Source organism: Pimephales promelas, chromosome 21 (assembly GCF_988280905.1).
Source record: "Pimephales promelas chromosome 21, fPimPro1.hap1.1, whole genome shotgun sequence".
NCBI lineage: Eukaryota > Metazoa > Chordata > Actinopteri > Cypriniformes > Leuciscidae > Pimephales > Pimephales promelas.
Window position 1 is genome coordinate 427,008 of NC_142789.1, and position 26,198 is coordinate 453,205.

At 38.9% G+C, this 26,198-nt stretch overlaps 3 protein-coding genes across 6 annotated transcripts; all 3 read right to left on the reverse strand.

The window, feature by feature from the left end:
- Positions 1–59: 59 nt before the first annotated feature.
- Positions 60–3,102, reverse strand: pex11g (peroxisomal biogenesis factor 11 gamma). The gene is made up of 5 exons (XM_039656308.2): positions 2,852–3,102; positions 1,939–2,124; positions 1,689–1,867; positions 596–661; positions 60–519 (listed from the first exon to the last, which is right to left on the reverse strand). The coding sequence occupies exons 1-5, from the start codon at positions 2,912–2,914 to the stop codon at positions 312–314; spliced, it is 702 nt and encodes a 233-aa protein (XP_039512242.2). The 5' UTR covers positions 2,915–3,102; the 3' UTR covers positions 60–311.
- A 581-nt stretch (positions 3,103–3,683) lies between these two features.
- Positions 3,684–17,366, reverse strand: LOC120467813 (uncharacterized). Of its 4 annotated transcripts, XM_039656322.2 has the most exons (17): positions 17,119–17,366; positions 15,700–15,761; positions 10,773–11,334; positions 10,562–10,610; positions 10,190–10,260; positions 9,859–9,893; positions 9,743–9,777; positions 8,228–8,339; positions 7,984–8,143; positions 7,746–7,875; positions 7,648–7,664; positions 7,501–7,552; positions 5,028–5,082; positions 4,748–4,910; positions 4,558–4,591; positions 4,121–4,158; positions 3,684–4,003 (listed from the first exon to the last, which is right to left on the reverse strand). In XM_039656322.2, exons 2-17 carry the CDS (start codon positions 15,700–15,702, stop codon positions 3,978–3,980), a joined length of 1,542 nt encoding a protein of 513 aa, XP_039512256.2. In that variant the 5' UTR covers positions 15,703–15,761; positions 17,119–17,366; the 3' UTR covers positions 3,684–3,977. The 4 variants fall into 4 exon arrangements, with proteins under 4 accessions (XP_039512256.2, XP_039512255.2, XP_088981433.1 ...); XM_039656321.2 differs by lacking the exon at positions 17,119–17,366 and having other exon boundaries at positions 15,700–15,810; XM_089125307.1 differs by lacking the exons at positions 15,700–15,761; positions 17,119–17,366 and adding an exon at positions 13,083–13,164 and having other exon boundaries at positions 7,648–7,661.
- Positions 17,367–18,496: 1,130 nt separating this feature from the next.
- slc35e1 (solute carrier family 35 member E1) lies at positions 18,497–25,119 on the reverse strand. The gene is made up of 6 exons (XM_039656227.2): positions 24,733–25,119; positions 22,800–22,870; positions 22,573–22,710; positions 22,362–22,487; positions 20,547–20,792; positions 18,497–20,266 (listed from the first exon to the last, which is right to left on the reverse strand). Exons 1-6 carry the CDS (start codon positions 25,061–25,063, stop codon positions 20,054–20,056), a joined length of 1,125 nt encoding a protein of 374 aa, XP_039512161.2. The 5' UTR covers positions 25,064–25,119; the 3' UTR covers positions 18,497–20,053.
- Positions 25,120–26,198: the final 1,079 nt, after the last annotated feature.

Sequence of the window (26,198 nt, forward strand, 5' to 3'; positions counted from 1 at the left end):
CAGAATTCTCCATTCAAAACTTTCTAAAATCTAACCGTTGAATGAGGATTCTGTAAAGAGTCATTGAAAAAATAAAAATTTATTTCGCAATTATACTTGAATCATTTTCACATTATTTGTATAAATTGTTGAATCTACAATTCAATATAACATTGTTTTTTTTTTTAAACTATTCACCAGAGTAGAAGTTAACGGAATTTCAAAATACAGACTTATCAGTGAGTCTGCATAAATTGCACATTGTTAAACATAATTATTAATACATTACAAATAGTCCCAGATCATGTGTGTGTGTAATGGTTTGGTTTAAGTCATGCTCCTTGATCACTGGAGCTCATCTGTAGGAGACCTATCAGAGACGAGGCCGTTCCCATCAGCCCCACCAGCCATGGAGGAAACCGTCCAGCCCACAGGAACCCCGGCGGCATCCAGTGAACGGCGTTGCTGAGATCGGACAACCCGCCCAGGACACCGAGCACTTCCCCTCGGACCTGCTTCCGGAGCGCAGCTCTCTCCCCGCTGACCGGACACAACCAGACATTCAGTGTTTATGCCATAGGCAGAGGATATGCAGAACACACACACACACACACACCTGCTGTCCGCTGAACTTCCACACCTCTGCACTCTTCTCCTCAGAATCTGGATGGATCTAATGGACCTAAACACAAACATTTTTGCTATTTACCAAAGACAAACAGATATTAGTCTGTAACCACTAGTGAAAATGCGTGGTTTGCATATATAATATAAATATAATACAACACTTGCTCACTAAATAAACTGTTTTAATGTTTTTGAAAGAAGGTGAAAAGAAGGCTTATTTTCTTTTGAAAAGAAGGCTTATTTTAAGGTGTCCTTGCTACAGAGTATTATCAAAATATAAGTACATAGAGTTACCATAGAGCGTTAGGGTTATAGGCTTTGCTGCTTGAAATTATCCATAATTTACTCTTATTACTCTAAATTTCATATCAGTTTATTCTTATTACTGAAATGAACATGCAATGTGTACCAAGGACACTGCAAAAAGTCTCTTCTGCTCTCTAAGAATGCATTAATTGATCAAAACTGCAATAAAAACAATGTTATACTGTAAAAAATTATTAGTTGTTTTTCATATTTTTTTTATTATTATTTACAATAAGTTATTTGAAGTAATGACAAGTATGGTTTTAGTTTCAGTTACCCATTACCATTCGTTAACTAATTCACAAGCTGCCGTTCGCTGCTATTACAGATTACAGGAGGCAACGGACACAGGGTTAGAAATTCGACAACATTTTCTGCGTTTTTTTTTTCCGTTTGCGGATTTTGCCATAAATTAGGCTATATTAAACAAAAAAAAAAATCAACCTAAAACTTTATTTGCAAGTTTAAATTAAGTTTTAAGATCTGAATTGTCATTTGTATCCTTATTTTTTACGAATTATGTTGTAATTAGGGGGTGGTGATGGCGCAGTGGATCAGGCACATGCCTTTGGTGTGAGAGACCCGGGTTCGAATCCACTGTGAGACACCAATGTGTCCCTGCGCAAGACACTTAACCCCTATAGTTGACCCAGAGGCGTGCGACCTCTGACATATATAGCAAATGTAAGTCGCTTTGGATAAAAGTGTCAGCTAAATGAGTGAATGTAAATGTTGTACTGATCCTGTAACAGGTTTAAACGAAACACACACTTTACCGGAGGATGCCGAGGACGAGTGACAGGCCCCAGAGGCCCGTGCTCAGCGCCCACCACCGGTCGGATCTAGTGTTGATGAGCTCTGCGTCTGCGGCCCAGGCGATGTGCTCGCAGGGGTAATACATCTGATCAGCTATATTCATCAGAATGGACATCCAGCGCACCAAAGCATCCTCCTCCTGAGAAACAAAGGCCATTCATCAGACTTTCCTTCAAAACTGCAGTGTTTAATGAAGTGAGGTGTCCTCACCGAGGCTCCCAGCCCATAGCTGGTGGAGTAGGCCAGCATGGACAGGTCATCGAAGAGCCTCAGTGTGGTTCTGCAGTGACTCAGCTGAGCGGAGAACAGCAGGAGACGCTTCCCCACCGAAGACTGGGACCTCTTCCGGGCCAGAACGCCTCCGACCAGCTGGGAGCCGTAGCACAGCGTCCTGATCTACAGCCAGAGCACAACACGAGCAATCAAACCTGCACGTCACGTCACACCAGCATGCATGGATGATGACTGGGAATGAGGGATGTGCACAGTTACTTCATTCCTTATATCTAGTGTGTTTCTAACAAGACTTACAAAGAGTAAGAATGCACTGTAAATGCGTCCAACACTAACAGACAAGAGTCTTTAACCAGATTTGGCCTTATAAAAATCTCTTAAACATATAAATAATGTTGAGATTTAAAAAAAAAAAATGTATATTGTGTTTATCTTTTTTATCAGTTGTTTTATATATATATGAAGAGTTCAGATGCAAAAGCCTCTAAATGCCATTTGAAATTTTCTTCTTTAATGATGATTTTTTATCAAACTTGTATATTTAAGTTCAGTAATTTCACTTAAATAATTATCATTGCCATTTAAGTGAAATTACTGAACTTAAATATACAAGTTTGATAAAAATCATCATTAAAGAAGAAAATTTCAAATGGCATTTAGAGGCTTTTGCATCTGAACTCTTCATATATATATATATATATATATATATATATATATATATATATATGTGTGTGTGTGTGTGTGCTGAAATGGCTCATATTATAAAAATCTATAAAATTTACTATTAAATTATTATTATATATTTAATTTAGCATTTTATGTTGTATTGTTTTTGTTGTTTGTTTGTCGTAATATGGGGTTGTTATGAAGCGTGTAAATATAAACTCACCACTTTATCCCTTCCCCTGTATGACTCCAGCACACTGATGAGGGACTCGACTGAACTCGGCATGACTCGGGTTAATTGATTCTCTTCTGCGGATCACCGTGTAAATTTCTCAGACGAAGGATGTGGCGTACGTGGTCCATCCATTAATAACTTTTCAGAATGTAAGACATATAAAGCACATCTAAGTCAACAAATATCAAATGCACCCTTTTAGCAGCAGTCTTGCATTAGTGGACTTCGTACAGGAAATTATGTTGAGTGTTCACGTCAGACCAAAGCAATCGAGAGCCGATCTAGCTTGTGTCGCGGAATCACCGTAAACAAACCTTGGGCCTTTTTTTTTTTTTTTTTTATAGTTGTTTATTTAAGAATATGTGAAATTAACAAAAAGTCAACATTTAGTACAGTTATTCCCTATATGTATATAAATAAATAAATGTTTGGGCCTTTACAACGTACATTTGAAAAATCCTTAGAATTATAACAAGTTTTTTATGAGTTTTTTGTTTTGTGTTTTCATATTTGAAAGGGTTTTAAAGTACACTGTGGGATCAGAATTAGAAAATGTAGTATATTTTTAAGGATATACAGCTGTTGTTTTTGTCTTGTGCGTGAAAACTTTTCTCAAAACTAAAATTAAGATTAACAATATAATTTTGTTCTTCAGAATAATATGGGTTTTGTAGAAAAAAACCTCAACATTTAATTCAAAACAATTCAAAAACGAGTTGGCAAAGAAGTAAGACTAGCATCATTATTGTAATAGTTACATAGTGACAAAGTACATGTGTACAAGTGAATAATGAACCACCAATAAGTAAGTAAATAAATATATAAAATGAAATATAAAACTTTATTTATTTTAAAAGTGCTGGAATGTCAATAGCACAAAAGAGAAAGATGTAACAGTATCAAATCTAACAAATATTAAATCATCCCTATGATAATTACAAGTAAAAATCTTTACAAAATATTTTTTTCACAATTCTTATGATTATAATGTTCCATAATAATTATTTCTACAATATACAAAGCTTTGAGCTTCAGTTTCCTGAAGCAAGTGTGTTCAAAGCACTTCAGTCTCTCAGGGAAAACGCTGTGGATGATCCCGTCGTCTCCACACAGGTCAGCTGTCGTCATTATCATATATATCTGCCATTAAACAAACAAATACACTATTAATAAATCAAATCATGATAATTCTTTTACAATCAGTTGCTATAATAATGACAAATAAAATATATTTTATTATATACTACAATAATGTACCTGAAGCAGTGTCAATGTCATCATAAACATCATTCTCCCTGAAAACAATACCAGAGGATAACATTATTCACAAGAGAACACAGACAAGGCTTAGATTAAGCCAGGATTAGTTTAATTTAAAGGCACACTATGCAGGATTTATCCCTTAAAATAACAGCTTCAGATGGGCATCAGGCCGTGAGTGCAGAGGCTCTGCGCGAGTGCTGTTTACGACAGTGACGTTAAACACAGGTCCTCCAGGGGGCGCTGTTTGACAGACGGGATTCCTGCATAGTGTGCCTTTAAACAGCTTTTCTAAATGAAATGAAACATTACTACTGTGCATAATCAAACACAACAACTGTTTGAAGATATGCCAGAGCTCGAACAGCTTATGCCTTGTGTATGAATGAAACCACGGATTGTGTATTACTGTGAATAAATAAATGAATGCGTACTCATGCAGGAGGTGAATCAAGGGCACATATCCATCTGTGCAAAGAGAAAGAGTAAACGATAAATGAATCACGGTAAATCATTGTATTCAAAATAAAAGCTGATCTTTATAGCACTGTGCTCTTGGTTTTGACAGAACTGAAGAAAGAAAGCAAAGCATATATATTTCCCAGCAGGCCGTGCCTGACTCACATTTGCCCTCGCTGTTCCGGCACAGCACGCGCTTCTTGCTGGTCTCCTGGATCACCTCCAGGATCTCTCCACGGACCAGCGGAAGCTCTTTGCTCCCGGCCTTCTTCAGACTGGCATTCGGGTCCACCATCATGCTGTACAGAACTCGGATGGGCCCTTCAAACTGTTCAATAGTTTGATATCTTTTACTATTTAAGACACCTTACAGCTTCTCATGGCAACGATCAACTAGAATCGAAGCTAAACCGGGAAAAAATGGACAAAAGTAAGACAGATTTACCTTGAATTTCTTTCTAAACTCTTTCTCCCGCAGCTTGGCCATTTTCGGATCATGGCTAAAGAAAAACACATGGTATTAATGTTAACTCTCTTATGCATGATGTTCACAAAAATCAAAAGAAACATTAAGCTTTTTAGAAAATAATTCATGCATATAAACTGATAATTCATGCATTTAAACTGTGAGTCTTGACTTCAGCCCCGGGCTCAGGTTAAACAAAAGCTCTCTTTATCCTCTGTGGTAGTTTCCACTTTAGTTATCCATTAACACACAATTCAAATGGGCTTTAGAAAGTTTTGTTTAAAGCGCATCGAGCTGAAGAGAGACACTTCAGCAGCTTTCATACATACAATATGACACAAATATAGCGAATAAAAGGAAAACAAGTGGTGTGATTGCTTGTTTTGTAATGGAACGCAACACAGACATATAGTCAAGTCACCTTTATTTACATATGCCTTAAGGTGAGGTCACATCACTGACATTTGGGCAAATTTTGCAGGAAAAAGCAGATCCACTGTCTGGCCAGAATCAGCACACGTCACACAGAACTCACTATCAGACCCAGAAGAACCTCACTGCACGACACAAGATCCAGGGGGGTGGAGCTGGATCCCGATCTAAGGGGTGGAGATGGACAGAATTGGGGTGGGGTTAGGGATCAGGGGGCGGAGATGGGTAGGATTAGGGGTGGGGTTAAGGATCAGGGGGCGGAGAGGGGTAAGATTAGGGGTGGGGTTAGGGATCAGGGGGCGGAGATGGGTAGGATTAGGGATCAGGGGGCAGAGAGGGGTAGGATTAGGGGTGGGGTTAGGGATCAGGGGCGGAGAGGGGTGGGGTTAGGGGTCAGGGGCGGAGATGGGCAGGATTAGGGCTGGGGTTAAGGATCAGGGGGCAGAGAGGGGTAGGATTAGGGGTGGGGTTAGGGATCAGGGGCGGAGAGGGGTGGGGTTAGGGGTCAGGGGCGGAGATGGGCAGGATTAGGGCTGGGGTTAAGGATCAGGGGGCAGAGAGGGGTAGGATTAGGGGTGGGGTTAGGGTTCAGGGGGCAGAGAGGGGTGGGATTAGGGATCAGGGGGCGGAGATGGGTAGGATTAGGGGTGGGGATAGGGATCAGGGGGCGGAGAGGGGTAGGATTAGGGATCAGGAGGTGGAGCTGGGTAGGATTAGGGTTGGGGATAGGGATCAGGGGGCGGAGATGGGTGGGGTTAGGGGTGGGGTTAGGGATCAGGGGGCGGAGAGGGGTAGGATTAGGGATCAGGAGGTGGAGCTGGGTAGGATTAGGGTTGGGGTTAGGGATCAGGGGGCGGAGATGGGTAGGAATAGGGGTGGGGTTAGGGATCAGGGGGTGGAGCTGAGTAGGATTAGGGGTGGGGATAGGGATCAGGGGGCGGAGATGGGTGGGGTTAGGGATCAGGGGGCGGAGAGGGTTGGGGTTAGGTATATGTAAAGTGGATTTCGTGTTCTGCAGTGAGGACCATCTCATCAGACCCAGCGACATGACACCAACTTGAACTCGCTGGGAAATCTTTCACCCTCATGGGAAATTCACAAATGTTTGGATTCCTACTGAAATCACTGGATTTCATCTGCGAAATATTCCCCAAACAACTTGTGGCCGCACATTTAGTAAATGAAAATGAGTCTGTGATGTTCTACGTCTAAGTCGCGTCAAATATCGGCAATCTAGGTTTTTTTTTAAATTATTATTATTATTTTCAGTCGTATTTTGTAGTTCCATCAGCCGAGTGATCGACACTAATGGAAAACAACAAAAGGGGTTCTATATGAAACACTGGCGTTCTGGACTCGATTAAAAAAAACCTTTATGCAAAAAAGATTCTATATAAGGAGAAAGGTCTTAAATGATTGCATAATGTTTAATGTTGGGTTATTGTTTTTTTTCTGGCAATTAAGTATGTTGATTCTCCAACTTTATTCAAAATAAACTATGATTAAATAATTTAAGTTCATAAAACGATCTCATGATAGCACCCCATAAATGAAGCCCCTGACAGAACCCTTAAAGCCCCACGGAAGTGCGCAGCATTATGTAGAGTTGACTTCATTTCCTCTGAAACAGGAACACAGGTAATGACATATCAATCAATGATGCCTCCCCTTTTATGAAATAGCCAATAGCGTTTAGCTTATATCAAAGCTCTAATGTGAAGCCAGACTTCATTCGCCCCAATGGAGAGCACATTTACACTGACTGAAGCCACAGCTTCAGCGTCTATTTTTAATGTATGGGGCGGGACACAAATAGTCACAGTTTTGGAGCACACTAGCTTAAGTCTATCATATTCAAACGAAAAGACAAAAAACTTCCAGTCTGATTTCACGGGCTTCCATCTATAGAAACGCTTCTTCTGACTGAAGAATCTCACAGCCTCATTTTCATTTGTGTAAAATTAAGTATTGGTGACTACGCTTCATTTGATAAAACAAGAGAAAGAAAGACAACAGGCACCTGATCTCTGGGGGAGGAGGAGGAAACTCTTGGTCCACATCATCATACACATCTGAGGACAGCAGAACCCAAACACATCAGTGCACGAAGACTCTCAAAGCAATGCATGAACCCGTCTGAAAGACTAGCGTGTGTGCGCTAACTCACCGTCGCTGTGGAAACTGCTGCAAAGAGAAGAAAACACACACCATGAGCTCACGCGTTTGAGTGGTCAGGCGCATGTGTGTGTGTTCGCGGGGTCTCACCTGTCGTGCGCGCCGCTGGAGCCGATGTCGTCGTAGCATTCTGGGTCCGCAGACGGGGCGGCTTGGCCACGGATCTTACGCTTCACTTCCTCATAATCCACATCCACACACGAGTTACTGATGTAGCCCACTGCAATGGTAAACACATAATCAGAACTTTATGAATATTCAGAAATGAATGATTACTAAATGATTATTAATAATGCTGTGCTGTAAACATGATCTTCGTGTGACTCACCGCTGCCCCTCAGGTTTCGCGCCAGCCATTTCCCCTCGGGGTTGTTGTTGACGCGGATGATCTCCACGCTCTCGCCCTGCCGCACCATCAGGTCACTCTTCCCGCCCTGCCAGTCCTCGCGCACACGGGCCGTGTGTATCGCCTCGATGGGTCCGTCCAGCTACGTGAGCAAACGCCACTATATGAACATGCTAATGCTAAACTCACATAAACACGCTTGCTTCAACACAGACCAAACACTTACCTTAAACTTTTTTCTATACTCGTTTTCCCGCTTCTGCTTTTCCTTCAGTTCTTTCTTGTCCAGCTCCACCTTTTTAATCTCTTTAAAGACTCTCCTCTCGGCAGGAACAGGTCTGAAACATTAGAAATGTGGTTGAAATGAAATCAGATTGACTTCAGTCTTCAGGGGAACACAAAAGCAGACGCTCATTCATGCTAATCTTTAACAGCTCTGTTTGCTTCATGAGGGGGAGTGAGTTACGAATAATGTGAACATTTCTTTTAAAGGTTATAATTGAAGTGATTGTTCAGCCGTCTGAGGCTGTAAGAGCATATGGATGTAATATAACAAGTAGATTTCTTGAACTAAAAGTTTTGCATGCCCATCTTATACCCTTACAATTAAATAGGCTCCTGTACCATTTCGATTTCTAAACAGGGATGCACTAATACTAAAATTGAGGCCGATACCAATAAGCCAGTAGTTATTTTCAAAAACACTACAGTTAAAAAAACAACTCTCATGTTTACCAAGGCTGCATTTATTTGATTAAAAATGCAGTTAAATAGTAAGTAAAATAACTTTCTATTTTGATATATTTTAAATTCTAATTTATTCCTGTGATGCATTACAGAGTCACATGATCCTTCAGAAATCACTCAAATGCTGATTTCTTGTTATTATAAAACATTTCTTGTTATTATCAATTTTGCAAAAAATAAATTCTGCTTATTCAATGATTTATTGGTTGAAAGTGATAAAAATAAAATAAAAATCAGGATTCTTTGAAGAATATACGTAAGCATTCGTTTGGAACAGTTTAGTGTCACTTTGAATTATTGAATGCATCATTGCATATTTATGGACCGCCAAACATAAACTTAAACACTAGCAAAAGCATAACAAATAATACAACACTACAAATAAATTTTGCACCACATTATCATGTACAGTATTAATTTAGACTAGTTAAAGATTAGGTTGAACATTTTTAATAGATTATTAAGAGTTTAACAGTTAGGTTGTTTAACAGTTAAATGTTGTTTAAATAGAGGAAACTAGCATGCAATTAAATATTAAATATCCAAAACTTTTCTAATATTGACCAATAAATCATGAATTCAAGAGGTGCAATTTTACTTTTATATTTTAATCATTTAGCGGACGCTTTTATTATATTATTATAAACTTACGAACGATGAGAGCGATAGAAGCAGTGAAACTAACAGTAGGTCAACTTTAAATAAAAAACAAACAGATATACAGATTAGAATAGTAAGTGTTAGTATTAATGGATCCATTAGTTGAGCGTGCTGAGCCGCTCGGGTCGAGTCAGGGTCAGTTTCGGGACGATGAGGACACGAGCGTCTGTAGTGAGTTTAGATAGGGCTGCATTTTAATGTGTTCATGTTTGTGACATCATCATCATCATCATAGTGTGTGAACAAGCTGTTTTCGCAGTCAGCTTCAGTAACGGTCTGGGCGGAGTGCGGAGGGATCTTTGGATCGTAAGTGTTTTGGAAATGCATGACTCACAAGTCTGGGTCTTCATAGATGTCTTGATCGCTGTCCTACAATACAAAAAATAGCATATTAGAGCACATGCTAGACTGCACACGGGGAGCCTTACGCTTTCACTCGTTCACACACACCTCGTGCTGAGAAGGGTAGCCGTCAGTCCACGAGTCTGCAACATGAGAACACACACACACACACACACATGCTGGATTGGTGAATGTATTTTAAAATAGAAATAATATCTGCTTCACATAGTAAAGAAAACAAACCTCACACACACACACAACACATTTGAGACACATGCAAGATTATATGTTGCCCGCCACAGTGTTAGGGTGCTGTGAAGGTCACCAAGGCACTGCTTTGTGGTTTTTAAGCCCATTGCTGAGCCACTGGGTCACTCTGTGTCAATCTATTTATGTAATAATATGTAAATCTATGAGATAAGAGTGTATTGACGTTTACCTCTTGGCTTGGGGGGTGGGGGAGGGGGAGGGGGGAGCGCGCTGATGTCATCATACGTCTCCTGCACATCTCTGATTCAGACAACACACACACACACACAAAGAGGAGTTAGATCACACACTTTACAGTGGGACACAAACACAACGCAACACAATACGTGCTTCTCTGAGCTGGTTTCATACGAGTCAGGAAACGCCAGCGAGTGCACTTTACACCCACATACTTCCAGGATGAAGAGATGCATGCACACAGCGACACAATACAACTGAAGCTGTGGCGTCTCGTTCTACTTCAGAGACACAATACTGATGTAGATATAAACTAATGTGCTTTCTCTCGTCTCCCAAACGGGCGATCACAGACATTACTCACTCTTCTGCCAACGACGGAGTCCACGGTTTATTCGGCGGTCTTGCTGGTCCTGATCAAACACAAATATATCAAGTAAAACTGCTTTTCTGTTAAAACTTGTGTCTATTAACAATAGCTAACATTATAAATTCCTTTTTATTCATGAGTGATGTATGTTTATTACTGATTTGTGTGCAATAAAAGTTTGTTTTCCATTCAAAAAACCTCCTACCTTTCAGACATTGTGGCTCTGTTGGTCTTTTGGGAAGAACGAGAGGGGCTTTTTTCCGGAAGTGCTCCAGGTTTACGGACGGAGGCCGCTTGGGTTTGGCGGGTCGAGGCCCGACGTGGGGAAGCGGCTTCCTCAGCGGCACCACCTCAGAGACGCTGCGCTGGCCCGGCAGAGGCGGTCTGACAGTGGAGGGAGAACACGCTTTCATGTCGCTCTGCTGTCTCAGGATCTTGCTCTGAAGAAGCTCTCCTGTCAGCCGGACTCGGCTCGGCGAGCTGCCCTCCACGGGGCCCGGTCTGGGGCCGTCCTGGGCTCCGGAGCGATGAGCCGGAGGAGGTCTTGGAAACACACCCTGAGGGCCCGAGTGAAGCATCTTTGGTTCACTTGAAGAGTTCAGAGGCACGATCGCTCGGGGAGGCACAGCTGAAGGCTTGTTTCGGAGCACTCCATTGGTTAAAGGCTCGTGAGGTCTGATGCCGGAAACTCCTCCTCCTCCGGATCCGGACGCCTCCAACTGAGCGTGAAACTTGGCCCGGAGGGCTTTGACGTCCACATTTTCTTCCTGTTAAGAAAATGTAATTATGAAACAATTCAAGTTCCCTTTTGACTTACAGACGAGATCTAATGAGATGTAAAATAGAGTCCTATATTTACACTGAAAAAAACATACATTTTCCTGAATATTCTGTGTGCTCAAATTTGATGATTTGTCATTAAATGTACATTGGGGTTACATGCATGTTTATTGCATTATTTCTAAAACCGTATTCTGGACAAATGTGGGCAAAATAGTTTTGATTTATTTTAAAAAAATGCTTCCCTTGATCTGAGCGGTACAAGACTTGGCTACTTTTCATAAGTTTGCCTCCTGAACACACCATTTTTTGACTCAATTCTACAATGTTAAGTGGGTGAAAAAAACTCCTTAATCTTGTATTTGGGTCAAAAATGGGCACCCATAGGAAAAACTGTTATTTACAGTATTGTAAAATAAGCCAAAATAAGACACCAGGTGACAGCAAAGTCACTTCATCTTTAGGTTTTTAGCTCTAAGAACTTATTGGAATGATATTTTAATGTAGTTCAAAAAATAAAACATAGAAAATATGGTACTTTTTGAAGTAAATAAATTCAAAAAGAACCCCAAAATAAAAAAAAACACACCATAAATGGATAGACAAAAATAAAAAATAAAAATGAGGATCACACCTGCGTCCTCTGTGCCCACATTTGTCCACAATTACAGGATTAAGGGCTATGAAGTGAATACGGTTTGGGCAACAGTGTCGTATCGCCTGTTATGATGGTGTTTTGCATTGACTGTGCAACTTAACTCTGTATGTGGATCATTGTCGGATTTCTCTTGTGTTTGTAAGATGGTTGTCAGTGTATTATAAAGGTGAGAGTGTTACTTTATGAAAAAAGTTTTAAAAATGCACTTATGAAAATCAAAATACATATATCCTGTTCAGTCTGTTATTAAATAAGCAGCAGATCAACCCTACGAGTAAAACGGCCATTCTGAGAGTTAATCATTTGCAGTCCGATTTTGTGACGCTAGACTGAAATGTTGAGAGGAACTAGGACAAACGTGCACGACACACTGACGGCTTCTGTCACACACACACATCCATATAAACAGCATCTGACCTTGTGGGCGCTTCACCACACAGTATTAATTAACATGAGCGAGATGAAGAGCTGTTTGCATCAGAGCTGGCGTGAGCGCTCATAAAACTGTACAATAGTTGAAGGAATCTTATAGGTTTAGTTTTGGACTAGAGGAAATTAAATTCACTGTAATAAGTCATCAAATGAGGCATGAGTTTATTGCCAAAATCTATTTTTAAAGGCCCCGTTCTTTGTAATCCCATGTTTCAAGCTTTAGTTAGTGTATAATGTTGTTGTTAGAGCATAAATAATATATGTAAAATTATGAAGCTCAAAGTTCAATGCCAAGCGAGATATTTGTAGCCTACATCGATCGAGCGGCCCGTTTGGACTACATCCCCCTACTTCCTTCTTTAATGACGTCAGTAGGACAGTTTCTTGACTAGCGTCCGCCCTCAGGAACGCTCCCTCAACTCCCTCAACATAACTTACTGTTTACTCAGCTCTTACGGTGATTTTCTGAAGTAAAACTGACGCTTCATCTTTTGTGTGATGTACAATAAACTTTATTAAACTCATCAGTATATGTTTGATCATCATTCGGACCAAAACGGCAGACTTGTAGGCTATAAATAATGGATACATCCAAGCAGATGACAAATACGTTATAATAACTGTAATTAAACTAGTAAACTATACCTGTTCCATCTCTATACAGCACTCTGACTCTGTAGGCATTATTGTCCGACTGGAAGTGAACACCGTTACTGAGAGTTTCTGATATTATATTATTTTTTTTTTTTACTTTATTGTGTCTGCTTGTGTTTTTAAAAAAACTTTATATAGGCTTCAAAATGTATAAATGTTGGGATTGAAGATTATCTTGATAGACAAAACGTCTAAGTGTCACAACTCTTTGTTAGAAACAGATCTTATTTTTTGCAATTTTCCAAAAGTCTGTGGGGAAATGCATTGCTTTTCGTTCGAGGGAACCCGTGCGCCGCTAGCTTCCCAGTTGTCCTACAAAGTGACGTCATCACTTCGGCACTCTATACAGGACCTTTAGGAATCAGTCATTGAAAAGTCTGATGCATTTACAACTAAATTTTCTTTTCTTTTCTTTTTTAAATATATATTCTTGGTCTTGTTTATCTTCAAAATATAAAAATTGACATTTATTCACATATTCCTTTTACGTTTCAGTGTCCCCAATCCATCATCAGTCTCCGTTCTAGTGTACGTAAACCCACTTCGTCAGTTCCCGACTGATGAACTCAATTCTCAACGTTGCTCAGCGAAATCCAGTAAAGCTAAAAATTTCATTAAAAAGATTTAGCATTAGATTTTAAAAGCGAATTTTCTGAATGCTACTTGTTCTGAAATGTGAGCCGTACTTCACCCTTCACTACATGACTGATATAGTGGACAACTGGAAATGTTGCTAATGTGATCACGCCTCGATTTGAATACTTGAACAGTCAGAATATTACTTTTTACCAAATTAAAATGTGGTCGTTACATAAAAAAAAAAAAGATGTTACTGTTACTTGTTAATGAACATAAATTTAAAGAGTAGTTTAAAAAAACAATTAACACTCTGGTTTATACAACTTTCACTTAGGAGCAAAAATCTGCCTCTAAACTTGAAAGAAATAAAGATTTGACATATATTGTGATAATTATCGATTTCAACTGATATAAAAAAAAAAAATTATCGTGATTATCGTGATCATTTTTTTGGGCCATATCGCCCAGTCCTACTTGAAGTCTCAGATTCACTCAGTTTACTGAAGAAAATACATGTTCCAAACAGATTTCAGGCTTATCAAAAATAAGAAGACTTCCATTGTAAGCGCATTAATGCAATCACATTCTTTGATTTGCATCTGTGTTGTTCTAATAAACTGAGGGACAAGTCAAAATCATGTTCTGTGGTAACGGACAATAGGCCACAGATGCTATCGATCGCTTGAACCCCAAACCTTCAGCTTTATTTCAATAGAAGGCATTGTTGTTTGTTTGGTGAACGCCAGTAGAGGAAGGCAAAGCTTTCACAGAAGTGAGCCGTCGTGTGGTGTGAGCAGAACGGACGGGCCTAAACCTCAGACCACAGACAGACTGGGCAGAGGCTGTGTCTATTGTCCTTATGCAATCTTTAATGACGAGTACACACAATTGATGCTTCTGCCAACTGTATGCAGCAACTACACGGCGAAGATAATGAACCGTCATGAAGCGAACAGCAGATTCAGAACAAAAGTGAGGCACAGGAAGTGTCTTCAACCACACACCTTTGCAGAGCACTTCACTCCACACCGGTTGCTATAGAAACCGCAGCCAATAATGAGCCTTCAGCTGCTAAACACACCTCGAGTCAATGACAAAAGACAAACGAAAGCTTTGTCTGATCTGATCTAGACACACTCAATATCAGTCACTCGCCCTTTAAAATCACACCGTCATATTCTTAATATTCACTCTATTATATTATAGGAGAGGAAGTCAGGCACGAGTTTATTATCAAAATCTAGTTTTACCAATCAGTCAGAAAACCCTATAGGAACTGACCACTACTCAGAATATCTCTAGTTTCATTAACAATCACATATTTCACTCCAAAATTCAATAATGCAATATATGTATGTGTGTGTGTTCATGTTTTTTCTGTCCCGGTTTGGACTTAAACCTGAATACACACTGATTCAGCGGGACTCGTGTCAGGGCCTGGATTGAGGAAACATGCTTATATATCATACAGAATTAGTTTTGTTTTTTTAGTCGAGTCGAGTCGAGTTAGGAGTAGATAAATATACAGTACAGACCATTACGTCTGTGGAGAGTCCTCACATAGATGTGTGTGTGTGTTTATCTATTATATTATCTATTATAATAGGCATAAATTATAATCATATAAAAGGGATTTGAGAGTGAAATTTAAGGATATGGACAAGTTTTCCAGGTATATTTAACCACAAAGATACACAGTTTGAAAGAGCATATAACCAGACTTACACTCCCTCAGGGTTAGGGACTATCGTCTGGAATAAAGAAACATTACAGTATCCTCACTCTAATAACTCACACATCATCTCAGTATTAAGAGTTTATTTTATTTAAATAATAATAATAGCCTAATAATAATAGAAATAATAACTTATAGTCCAACATGAGCAGTGACTGTTAGATTTTAGGTTTGTCAGTTTTATGATAGTATCCGAATCAGCTACACATTTCATCCGTAATGATTATATGGAGCATATAGAAAATCATCTCATTTATGTTATTTTTACTAGAAAGAAGATCAAGGTGTCCTTACCATGTGTTTTATATCCAAAGTTTCATGTCCTGTGAGTTCGGCTGAACTGAGGCTGCAGTTTCCTGAAGCGCAGATGACAGATCACACACACACACACACACACACACACACACACACACACTTGGTACAGCAGGAAGTCAAAGAGAAATGAATGAAGACAAATCCACTGGGCCACTCTATTTACATGTAGCCTACATACGGGTTAAAAGAGGCTGAAAAAACAAACAAACATGTCTTTACATTTACATATCAGTGATTCTGGGGAATTTGGATAAAACAGGTTTTAATTTTGAAAATAAAAAGTTAGTTAAATTATAAAATCGGAAGGTATATCATTATAAACCAAGGTCTTGGCTGTTCAGCAATGTACCGGTGCAACCTCCTCATTTTGTATTTTTTTCATGCTTTTCTCCAGTTATCACGTTGTTTTTGTCAACACCGTCAGACAAAATAAATAGCAAATTATTTTTATATTTATTTGGTCTAATATGTATTTAGAGTTTTTAAATCATTATCTGGCATTCTTAGTACACATACTGTATATGCTGTTAAATGTTGAATATTCACTTTTGTTCATTTTTTATACTGTTTCGCGTGTACTCCTTTAAAAGATATAACATCATACAACATTTACTTTAAGCCTAAATAGAAAAAGTAAAGTTGTTTTATTTAACAAACATATTTTTGTATTAAAAGAGACTATTACTTTAATAACTCAACAGCACTGAAGAATCATACAGTGGTATGAATAAGTTTGGACACCCATGCTAAAGTTGCCTAAAAAGAGGAATAAAAAATCATCTTTTGGATATTGATCTTAATGCCTTAATTAGAAAAATGAGGGAAACTCCAACCTTTAAGGACACCAATTTTCTTTGTGAATGAATAATGCATCATAAATAAATAAATGTTTTTCCTTAAAATACAGGGTGCATAAGTCAGGACACCCCTATGTTAAATTCCCATAGAGTCAGGCAGATTTTTATTTTTAAAAGCCATGGATCCAGGATAATATGCATCCTGATAAAGTTCCCTTAAAATATCCCCACATCATCACACACCTTCACCACACCTAGAGATTGGCATGGTTTTACTTCAGTTAGCCTAATAGCTGGTTTGATTTGCATTGAAAGATGATCTTATGGAAAGTACCCCATGAAGTTCAAAACTTCATTTTAAGTATGCTTAAGTCAAGTTGAAAAATACATTTTAAAGTATACTTTATGTAGTGATTATATTGAAGTATACTTGTAACGACTTGTAAGTCTACTGTTTCAATACCACTTTGTATAAAAGTATACTTATAAAAGTGTAACAGTAGTGTACTCAACTAGTTTACAACTATGTTTTTCATTGTACTGCAACTATTACTACAAGAGAACTTACAGGTACTGATAGTTTCCTAGTCAAATAACTTACTTGTTTTAGCGGTGTACTTGGACCGAGTCCATCAACTCTTCACAGATTCCTCTTCTTGGGTTCAATATTTCATTCAGGAAACGTTAGGCAGTTTTAAACTAATGTGCTGTGTAATGTTTGATGAGCGATAGCGTTATTTGACAATACTTCTATCGCTAGTTTCTGCTTCTTCTTCACCCGTGTTGTTTTGATCGGGAGATCCTCTCTGCGAGGCGTGTCACAGCGCCCCCTGCCGGGCAGCAGCGAGAACACGGACCGCCGGAACACTCCCATACTCGACCAGTGGACCATAATTATAACAGCCCACCCTACACACAAATCTAGATGCTCCGAATTAGGAATACATCTGTTTTTTTTTTTATCTATAAATCAGTATTTTCAAACAATATAAGTTATAAGTCAAAATAAGACAGTATGCAAACTACGCTACTCAAGCAAAAGAGTAAACTACAAGCTTAGAATACTTGATTCTCGATCAAAAGATTGAGTACAAGTATTTCTAAGTATACGTGCAATGTAATAAGTATGTTTTTGAGAAGTAGCTATATGAAGTAGCCCATATTTCTGAGAAGTACAGAAAAAGTACTAAGAGTTACGAGTTATTTTTAATTTTAAAGAAGTGTACAAATAGCGCACTGGAATAAACTTATTTTTCGTGGACATGAATAGGAACGTACAGAGTCTCTAGTGTATTGATGGCCTATGGTTTATTTTAATCTGAATATTTAAAAAAAAATTAAGTTTAAATGAAGGGGAAAAAATATTACCTTTGATTAGCATCGATTTGATTGAATTGAAGGAATCCTGACGCAGTGTGTGTTGACTCCTGACGAGATTGAGCTCTGTCTCCCCCTGTCGGTAATTTGGGGGAATCATCCAAGAGTGGGTTTATCAACACAATCTTATTATTTTAAACCTAACAAAAATACTGATATATATATATATATATATATATATTAATATTACGGAAGGATTTGGCTGCTCCCGAGACATAAATATGAATGTGATAATAACACACAATAACCTCAGAAACCTCGAGAAAAAAACAAAACAAAAAAACATTGCAAACACAACTACTAAAATAATGCTATCAAAATAATTATTTAATTTGTTTCATGTTTTTTTTTTTTTTTTGAACATGAGAATTACATTTGGGAACGCTAACTCAAACCCCAGAATATGTATTTTTTGTATGATATAGTAAACAGTGTAGCTAATAAGCCATCTACTACAAACAAAATGGAAAATGCTATTTTAGTGTTTGTAGTTTTCTGCCTCCAGTGGCGTTCACACGGTCAAACACACGCGTGTATCGACTTAGTAGCAAACAGTTTCAAGATCCTACTTTACAAAGCACTGAACAAACATGACAGCAACACTTTATCAATTAATCTTTATTTTCACATTTAAAAATAATTCATCTTATAACCTTTAAGTTTTCAAGAAACAAAAACGCAACATTAACCGTACCAAGGCATCTTAAAATCAAATCATATAAACACTGGCTGAAGGCAAAACTATCGACACAGAAAGTGTGTTTCCTCACCATAAAAAAAAAACACACAAACAAACATTAAAATGTGACTCAACATGACTGTCCGATTATAGCGACACACATGAATCTCCAGGGAAAGAGCTCAGATCTTCTGAAGCCGACTGAAACGTATCAAATACGACAGTAGTGCATTATATTCTGAATGGGAAGGTGAAGCCACTGAGAAATGGGTTCTGTTGAGCTGAATATCCCAAAGGTTTAGGCTCAGTTGACTATTATTTACTGTATAATACAAGACAAAAATCAAAAAAGTCCTTTAAAATCTCAGTTTGAGACATTGAGAGTCCAGTGCTAACTCGCATCTTGTGTTGTGTCATCTTGTACACTTACAACCAATCACCTTATAGCATTTGGACACCTCCAGTGATGTCACAATGAAAGGGCAAAAGGTGTGGACCAATAAAAAAGAGGCCACACCCACAGCCTGAAGTTACAGAACCAATGAATGAGACGTCACCTGAACCTTCATGACGCCTTTTAAAATATACAACACTTAAAAGATATATTCTCCGCAAGCTCCTTTCTCATCGCAGTTATGCAAGAACGTGTCTAACTTTCCAGCAGCAAGACAGCGTAGAAATGGAGGAATAAAACAGCTAGCTCACACATATTGCTAAAATTGGTGTAACAAAAACGATAACGGGTCAGCAAACTTTTAGAAATATTCTGGCGAGTTTATGAACGCTTTCAGCTACTAATAAAGGTGTAGTACTCTATCACCAGATTTACTCTCTTAAAGGGCCAGAAAGCAGCTTTTAACCCTAACTTCAGCAGTGTTTACAAACTGTCCTGACTTCTTATGAGGAACTGAGATTTGAAACAAATTAAACTTCTAACAAACAACAAAAAGTTGTTTTATGAACCTTCCTATTCAAAATGTATTATCCTGACCCATGAGTTCGGGCCATTGTATCGAAGACGTCCCGTCAGTACAAAAAAATAATAATCATGCATATGAATGAATGTACATCATGATTCAAGTGATCTTTGTATGATTTAAACACAGAAACAAAAATAATCCTTCACAGATATTACACATTCAAAGGGGAGTTTTCCATGATATGGTCAACCTATAAAAATAAATAAAATATTTACAAATAAAACTCAAAATCCGAGCACGAACGAATCCCCTGACGTGTCCGTCTGTCCTTCGCTCGCAGGAACATGATGGCGATGAAGACGCTACATTCAGAAATGCATCCTGTGCAAAAATAATAATAATAGAAATAATTCCCAGCACCTTCCTATGATCTACACATACCACTGAGAATCTCCTCATAAAATAAACGTGACAACCCAAATAAATAAAAGAAAGACAAAAGCAGTAGGATTGGAGAAAACATTCGTCCTCCAGTCGTTTGGACAGTCCCTGTGCGAGTCCTACACCACGTACTGGCCGGCGCTGTGTCCGCTCGTGTAGGCCTGCCGGCTGTACTGGAAGTGGTCGGTGAGAACGGTGCTCCGGCCGTGCTGGAAGTCTGAGCTGTGCGTGAAGGGCCCGGACCCGTTGGACAGCGGCTTGTCGAACGACACCAGGTCCTGTGTGGACACCGGCAGCGGCGTCTTTTTGGCCCGGGTGGAGTCGTACTTCGCCTGGTGAGGAAAACGATATTATACGTCATTTGTATATAATTACACATCATCCGTGTAGAGCAGTGTTTCCCAACCCTGTTCCTGGCGGCACACCAACACTGCGTGTTTTCGTTGTCTCCCTAATCAAACACACCCGATTCAACCCATCAGCTCATTAACCCACCTGATTATGAGCTGATGGGTTGAATCAGGTGTGTTTGATAAGGGAGACAAAGAATACGTGCAGTGTTGGTGTGCCGCCAGGAACAGGGTTGGGAAACACTGGTGTAGAGGACATTACCTTATTATACAGGAAGACACCGAGTATCGCCGTCATCATGCCGATGATGTTGGTGGTGCTGACGGGGTTCCTGAGCATCAGCAGGGATATACTGATGACCATGATCCTCTTGGTCGCGTTGGCTACGGCGTAACTGAGCGGGCTGACCAGGTTCAGAACGCTGAAAGCGATCATGTTCTGTGCAAAGTTGCAGATCCCACTGATGAGGAGCAGCACGACGGTTCCGGTCCCGTTGGAAATATCCGACTGTAGAGGAGAACAGAGAATCACATGACCCGACGCTACAGGGTTTTGATGGTCGAGTGCATAGCTGTCAACATTGAAAATAAGGGCGATTTCCCGGAATCCATCCCCAAAATAAGGTTGTTGATTTTTTACATTATTAAGAGAAACAAATGAAAAACAAAAAAGATATTTTATTCCTATGTTATGCTATGACCTCTGTAGTGGACACCAGGACTCCATTGTTTAACCCCTTAACCGTCACCGTCCTGGTACCGGGACGTCCTGGTTCTCTATATTTCTATTAAATCCTAATCTAATTATGACAAATTATATATCGTTGGAAAGGTCTAAGACTTCTAAATAGATATTCTACCCCTGTTTTGTGTTAAAAAATTATGTAGGAAGAGTAATTGATGAATTTATGACAAGAGTGCACCTCAAAAAAATCTGCAGTTTTGACCTTCGTCACAAAAAGTCGATGCACCCACTTTTAATCATTGAAACTTCTGTTTTTATGCTAAAAGTTCATAATAAAACATATCTAGTATTTTTCAATAAAAAATAAAAGTATAATATTATCCTCTAAAAATTATAATATTTATATTTATTATCCTCCAAAATATAATATTATTTTTTATTATATCACATATTTTAGTAGTTATCATAAATTAGGCATCATTCTAAAGCTTATAAACCCAGAATTCATCGTGTTAAAATTGTTTTATAATTGAACGTTGCGTTACCATAGAAACGGTACTTATTTTAGCAGGCTCCTCCCCTTTTGGGCATCATTATATTTCATAATTTATGATCAAAACCTTTTCTTATCTAGCCAAAACTGATATTGTCAGAAAGGTCAGAGTCTCAAGGTTCCAAATTTTGTGACAGAATTGATATTTGGACAGAAATGTATTAATTTGTTAAGGCAGAAAGTATACAACTAAATTCAATGGCACCCGGTGGCTATTTTTAGTACTACGCCTAAACAAAATCTCATAGGAACTTCAATTTTTGTGATATCAACTTCAAATTTGGAACATAACTCGATAAGATTTATGGCTTTGATTTTACAGAAATTTTAGAGTACAAAATATTTTGTAAAATATATATTTTATATAAAATACAAAATATATAGTACAGTATATTTGATTTACTGATCAAAATTAAAATAAACTGAGTTGAATCTTTTAAAACTTATTATTTTATTAAAAGTTTAAAAAGTCATGGCTTATTTTGAAGAGAGTAAAAACAGAAGACTGGAGTAATGATGCTGGAAAAGGCCAGCCTTGCCATCACAGGAACTGCAGCTAAAATTCAACTCAGTTTATTGTAATTTAAGTTTTAACTGTTTAATGTAATGATAAAATTTCCATATTTCATTAAAAACATGTAAAGAACCATTTGTTTTATTGAATTTAACATTATTTCGTTAAAATCATGATGTTCGAACAAAACCCATTGTAAAATGTGTTAGAAGGACAATGACAAAAACAGTGTGTAAAATGTTATTTTCTTTTGATTTTGGGACAGATATGAACTGGACAGGTTTCCACATGAACACTATTATTTCCTATTGATAATCATATTTACCAGGTCTCCTTCCATCAGGAAAGAGGAGAGGTCCACCAGGATCCATGTGGGCAGCATGTACAACAGCGCATTGAATCCCAGCATGTTCAGTAAATGAAGGTGGTGAATCCTTGTGTCACGCAAGACCTAAAACAACCACAGACATCATTCATACAGGAGCTGATCCCAGAACTGCTCGAACTTTAATACGTCGCCCAATAGAAATAGGAACCTTCTTGGAGAATATGTTCTGTAGCGAGAAGCAGAGCGTGGCGGCCAGAGCGCTGACCAACCCCGAGACGTCGAAGGACAGCTCAGTGGCCGTGGCCAACAGGACGCCTCCGATGATGGGTATCAGAGACACGTACACCTGCAAATAATGATACAAACTTCAGTGTCAAACGACTAAAACACAATCAGTGACTATTAAAACGAAATTAGAAATCATGGAAGACGGACCTTTGTGGTTTGCTTCTCTTTCATGATGATCCGTGACAGCAGAACCACCCAGATGGGCATGGTGGCCTTCACTGCAAGTGGAGAACGGAAAGAAGATCATCACACACACACACACTCTCCCGGGCAAACTCAAATCCATCAGTTGTCTCTGCAGACGGAATTAACTAGTTGCGTATTAGCATGCATATTACCAGGATATTGGCTGTTTTTTTTAGAAATTATAAAGCACATATTAATGCCGTATTCTACATCACTTAATCCTACAATACTTAAACTTAAAGAGCCCCTTATCATAGCATTTAAAATTTTCCTATTTTTGTTTTAGGAGTTCCCAAAAACACTTTATTTGTCTTTATAATATGCATTTATTTTTACCCGATTTGCTCAACGACTTCCAAATGATTCGTTCGACAATTCATTTTCCCAAACACCTCCTTTGAGTGATAACATGCTTGTCTTAAAGTGATATTGTACACAATATAGGCCCACATTATTAATAAAGCATACTTTGTGGAGGCAAACAGATTATAAACAACACATATAGAACCACTCCCATAGAAAACCATTATAAAACAGTTAACGTGCAATAATGCGATGCATGTTCATTAAGGTGAGGTTAAATAACACCGTCTTGCTGCATTAACGTTCAGCCTTTTCTTTATAATAGGCTCTATGGGAGGAAAACTGTACACACTTGTAAAAGTTTCACGTTTAGGGCATTTTCCTTAGAGCCTGTTAAAAAGACGATGTTTAATTTCACAAAAATGTCTCTTATTTGTACTCATTTTTGAATTTTGCGCATGCAGGTTGAACAGCGTTTGGTTGTGTATGTGTATAGTAAAAGAAAGCTGCAACATTTGCCGAGTTCATGGATAATTGTGCTTGCGCGTGTGGGTTAGGGTTACCTTCATCCCATAACCCACCTCTATAGCTCCGCCCCCAAACTACAAAACTCAAGCTCCTCCCCCTAATTAGTACACCTCACTGCTGATTGGCTTGCTGTGGTGCTCTGCTCGTCCAATCCACTTTCAACAGCGTTTCTCAGGAATCTCTTTAAGGCACACGCTGTAATTAATAGTTAGTTAACAGGAGCCTAAACTAAAGTGAGACCAAATGATTTTCCAATAGAAAAGCTGACTAGACTAAACAATCTGCAGATTACATCAGCACGGATTTATTAATAACCTAGAAGCAATATGACGAGCCTAATGCCTGCTTCCTGATTTAAAACAAGTTGCAGCCTTGTGAATTTTCTTTTTAAACATTTAAGCATATCAGTAGACAAACTAGATTTTTGATGGCTTGGCAAATGTACTCTCTCTATATCAATTTGACTAAGTCTATTTTTTTCTTGTTATGCTTTTAAAATGCTTTAGAGAAACAGGGAGGGACACGTCATGGAGGTGTATATATTTACAAGTTTCTGCACTAAAATTCAATATCACTTGATTCCTACAGCAGGTTTGATGAGAACGTCACTTGTGTCGTACATAAACACAAGGAGCTGAGGCTTCCCTCACTAGTGTGCACACTAACAGCCACGCAGGTGGGTGATGTGGCAGTGTGTATTCAGCGTGCGGAAGTGACGTAGTCTAACAATACTTTAGTAAAGTGTAGTGTAATGTTATCAAAGCTCGATTGTAAAGCAATTACCGACGAGTCATTAAATCACTATACCAATTTGTTTATGTTTGGATGAAAGTGGGCGTTTAAATGGCGGGGGGACGCAGACTGTTATATTCCCAGCTGTGGTTAAGGGTTAAACAGGAATAACGCACGTTGATTTAAACGAACCGATCAAAATCGACACATCCGATCATGTTGGCTAGTTATGTTCACTTTGATTGACTTTAATATAATAAGGCCTGTTAGTTACACAAAGCCGATATGAATAACCGAAAGCCCCCCGTTAAGTTAACGTTAAGTTACTCACCAGTGTGCGCATACGACACCGGAACCTTCCATATGCTGAAATGGGCCGATACGGAGGCGAAGTATTTCCCGAAGGCGAGCGGCAGGATGTACCAGCGGTAGTAGAGGGCCGGCACCTCCGCTCGCGGGACGCTCCAGGCTCGCAACAGCGGCGGGAGAAACACGATGATGGAGAGGATGTGGAAAAGAGAGACCGTGACCGGATAAGGGAAGCCGTTGAGGATGATTTTATTGATCACGTTGCCGCCCGAGCTGACGGTGTACCAGCACAGACACAGCACCGCGATCCGCATTCCCTCCCGCACGGGCGGGCGCTGCTCCACCGCGGCCATCTTTCAGCGAAGCCACGACGCGACGTCGTCTACTCTGGAGGAATCGCCGGCGGAGGAGTCACGTGAGCGCGCTAAAGGCACGCCCCCACGAAAATTCACCATGGTAACCTGGAGTTGTTCTAGAGGTGTGCACTGATTACCACAGGGAAGACATTCCGCAAATCAACTATTCACATAATGTGCTGCTCAATAAAGTGCAAACAAGTGTAAACGGCATGCCACGGCATCACATATATAAAGCTTGGATCGCGGATTTTATTAAACCAGTCTGCGTATTACCAACTTTTACTTCTGCTCGGAGGCTTTCGCAAATATACTATTATTTAAACGAAGAGTTACCGTTCATTTGAATATTGTAACGCAACAGTAAAACTAGTAGTTGCCTTGTATTTCACTACACAAAAAATCACTGTCTGAAGGTGTGCCAGAGTTATATTTTTCCCATCACCACCACAGGTCCTTAAGGGCTAACGTTCGCATACTATTTATTTATTTATTGAATACAAAAAAATGCATACAACCAAGGCAAACGCGTTGTAAATAATTATTTAAGACGTCATAGAAAGATTTAGGTCTGTGCAAGTCATCGGTTGCAGAGAAGCGCAGTACAAAAAGTCGTATAAAACGTACTACGGGTTGTTATGATATTTAAAAAAGTTATTATAAGAGGAAACCACTGTACAAAATAGTTTTCCTTGGATATGGTTGAAAACTGTAGGTAAACTCTGCCCTCTACAGGAGAAACTGAGGAACTGCAGTGTCATTCTGTCTGCCTCCAACACTGAAAACAATACTCTATCGTTTCGGACGAAGCAGGAATACAAAATGCATACATTTGTTAAAAGCCAGGACAGAGGTTTCACAGTATCAGTATATAGGTCATTAATAAATAATTTTTTTTTTTATCTTTTCAAACTTTTTATCTCACAATTCTGACTTTTTTCTCACAATTGCGAGTTTATAATGTCGAAGTTCTGACTTCATAACACATAATTGCGAGTTTATATCTCGAAATTCTGACATCTTTTCTCAGAATAGTGAGATATAAACTCGCAGAATAGTTTATATCTCACAATTCTGACTTTACAACATGCAATTGCGACTTTATATCACGCAATTTTGAGAAATAAAGTCA

What these genes read in the sequence shown, in the direction of transcription:
- pex11g (XM_039656308.2), bottom strand. Translation starts at nt 2,914, where the DNA reads ATGCCGAGTTCAGTCGAGTCCCTCATCAGTGTGCTGGAGTCATACAGG. An exon ending in GCTATGGGCTGGGAGCCTCG is followed by an intron (nt 1,868 to 1,938) that starts GTGAGGACACCT and finishes TTTGTTTCTCAG; the next exon opens with GAGGAGGATGCTTTGGTGCG. An exon ending in CTCGTCCTCGGCATCCTCCG is followed by an intron (nt 662 to 1,688) that starts GTAAAGTGTGTG and finishes GTTTGTGTTTAG; the next exon opens with GTCCATTAGATCCATCCAGA.
- LOC120467813 (XM_089125306.1), bottom strand. Translation starts at nt 13,121, where the DNA reads ATGCCTACAGAGTCAGAGTGCTGTATAGAGATGGAACAG. An exon ending in ATCTATGAAGACCCAGACTT is followed by an intron (nt 8,340 to 9,742) that starts GTGAGTCATGCA and finishes CTAATGTTTCAG; the next exon opens with ACCTGTTCCTGCCGAGAGGA. An exon ending in CCGGAACAGCGAGGGCAAAT is followed by an intron (nt 4,592 to 4,747) that starts GTGAGTCAGGCA and finishes CTCTTTGCACAG; the next exon opens with ATGGATATGTGCCCTTGATT.
- slc35e1 (XM_039656227.2), bottom strand. Translation starts at nt 25,063, where the DNA reads ATGGCCGCGGTGGAGCAGCGCCCGCCCGTGCGGGAGGGAATGCGGATC. An exon ending in AGAACATATTCTCCAAGAAG is followed by an intron (nt 22,488 to 22,572) that starts GTTCCTATTTCT and finishes TGGTTGTTTTAG; the next exon opens with GTCTTGCGTGACACAAGGAT. An exon ending in GTGTCTTCCTGTATAATAAG is followed by an intron (nt 20,267 to 20,546) that starts GTAATGTCCTCT and finishes TTTCCTCACCAG; the next exon opens with GCGAAGTACGACTCCACCCG.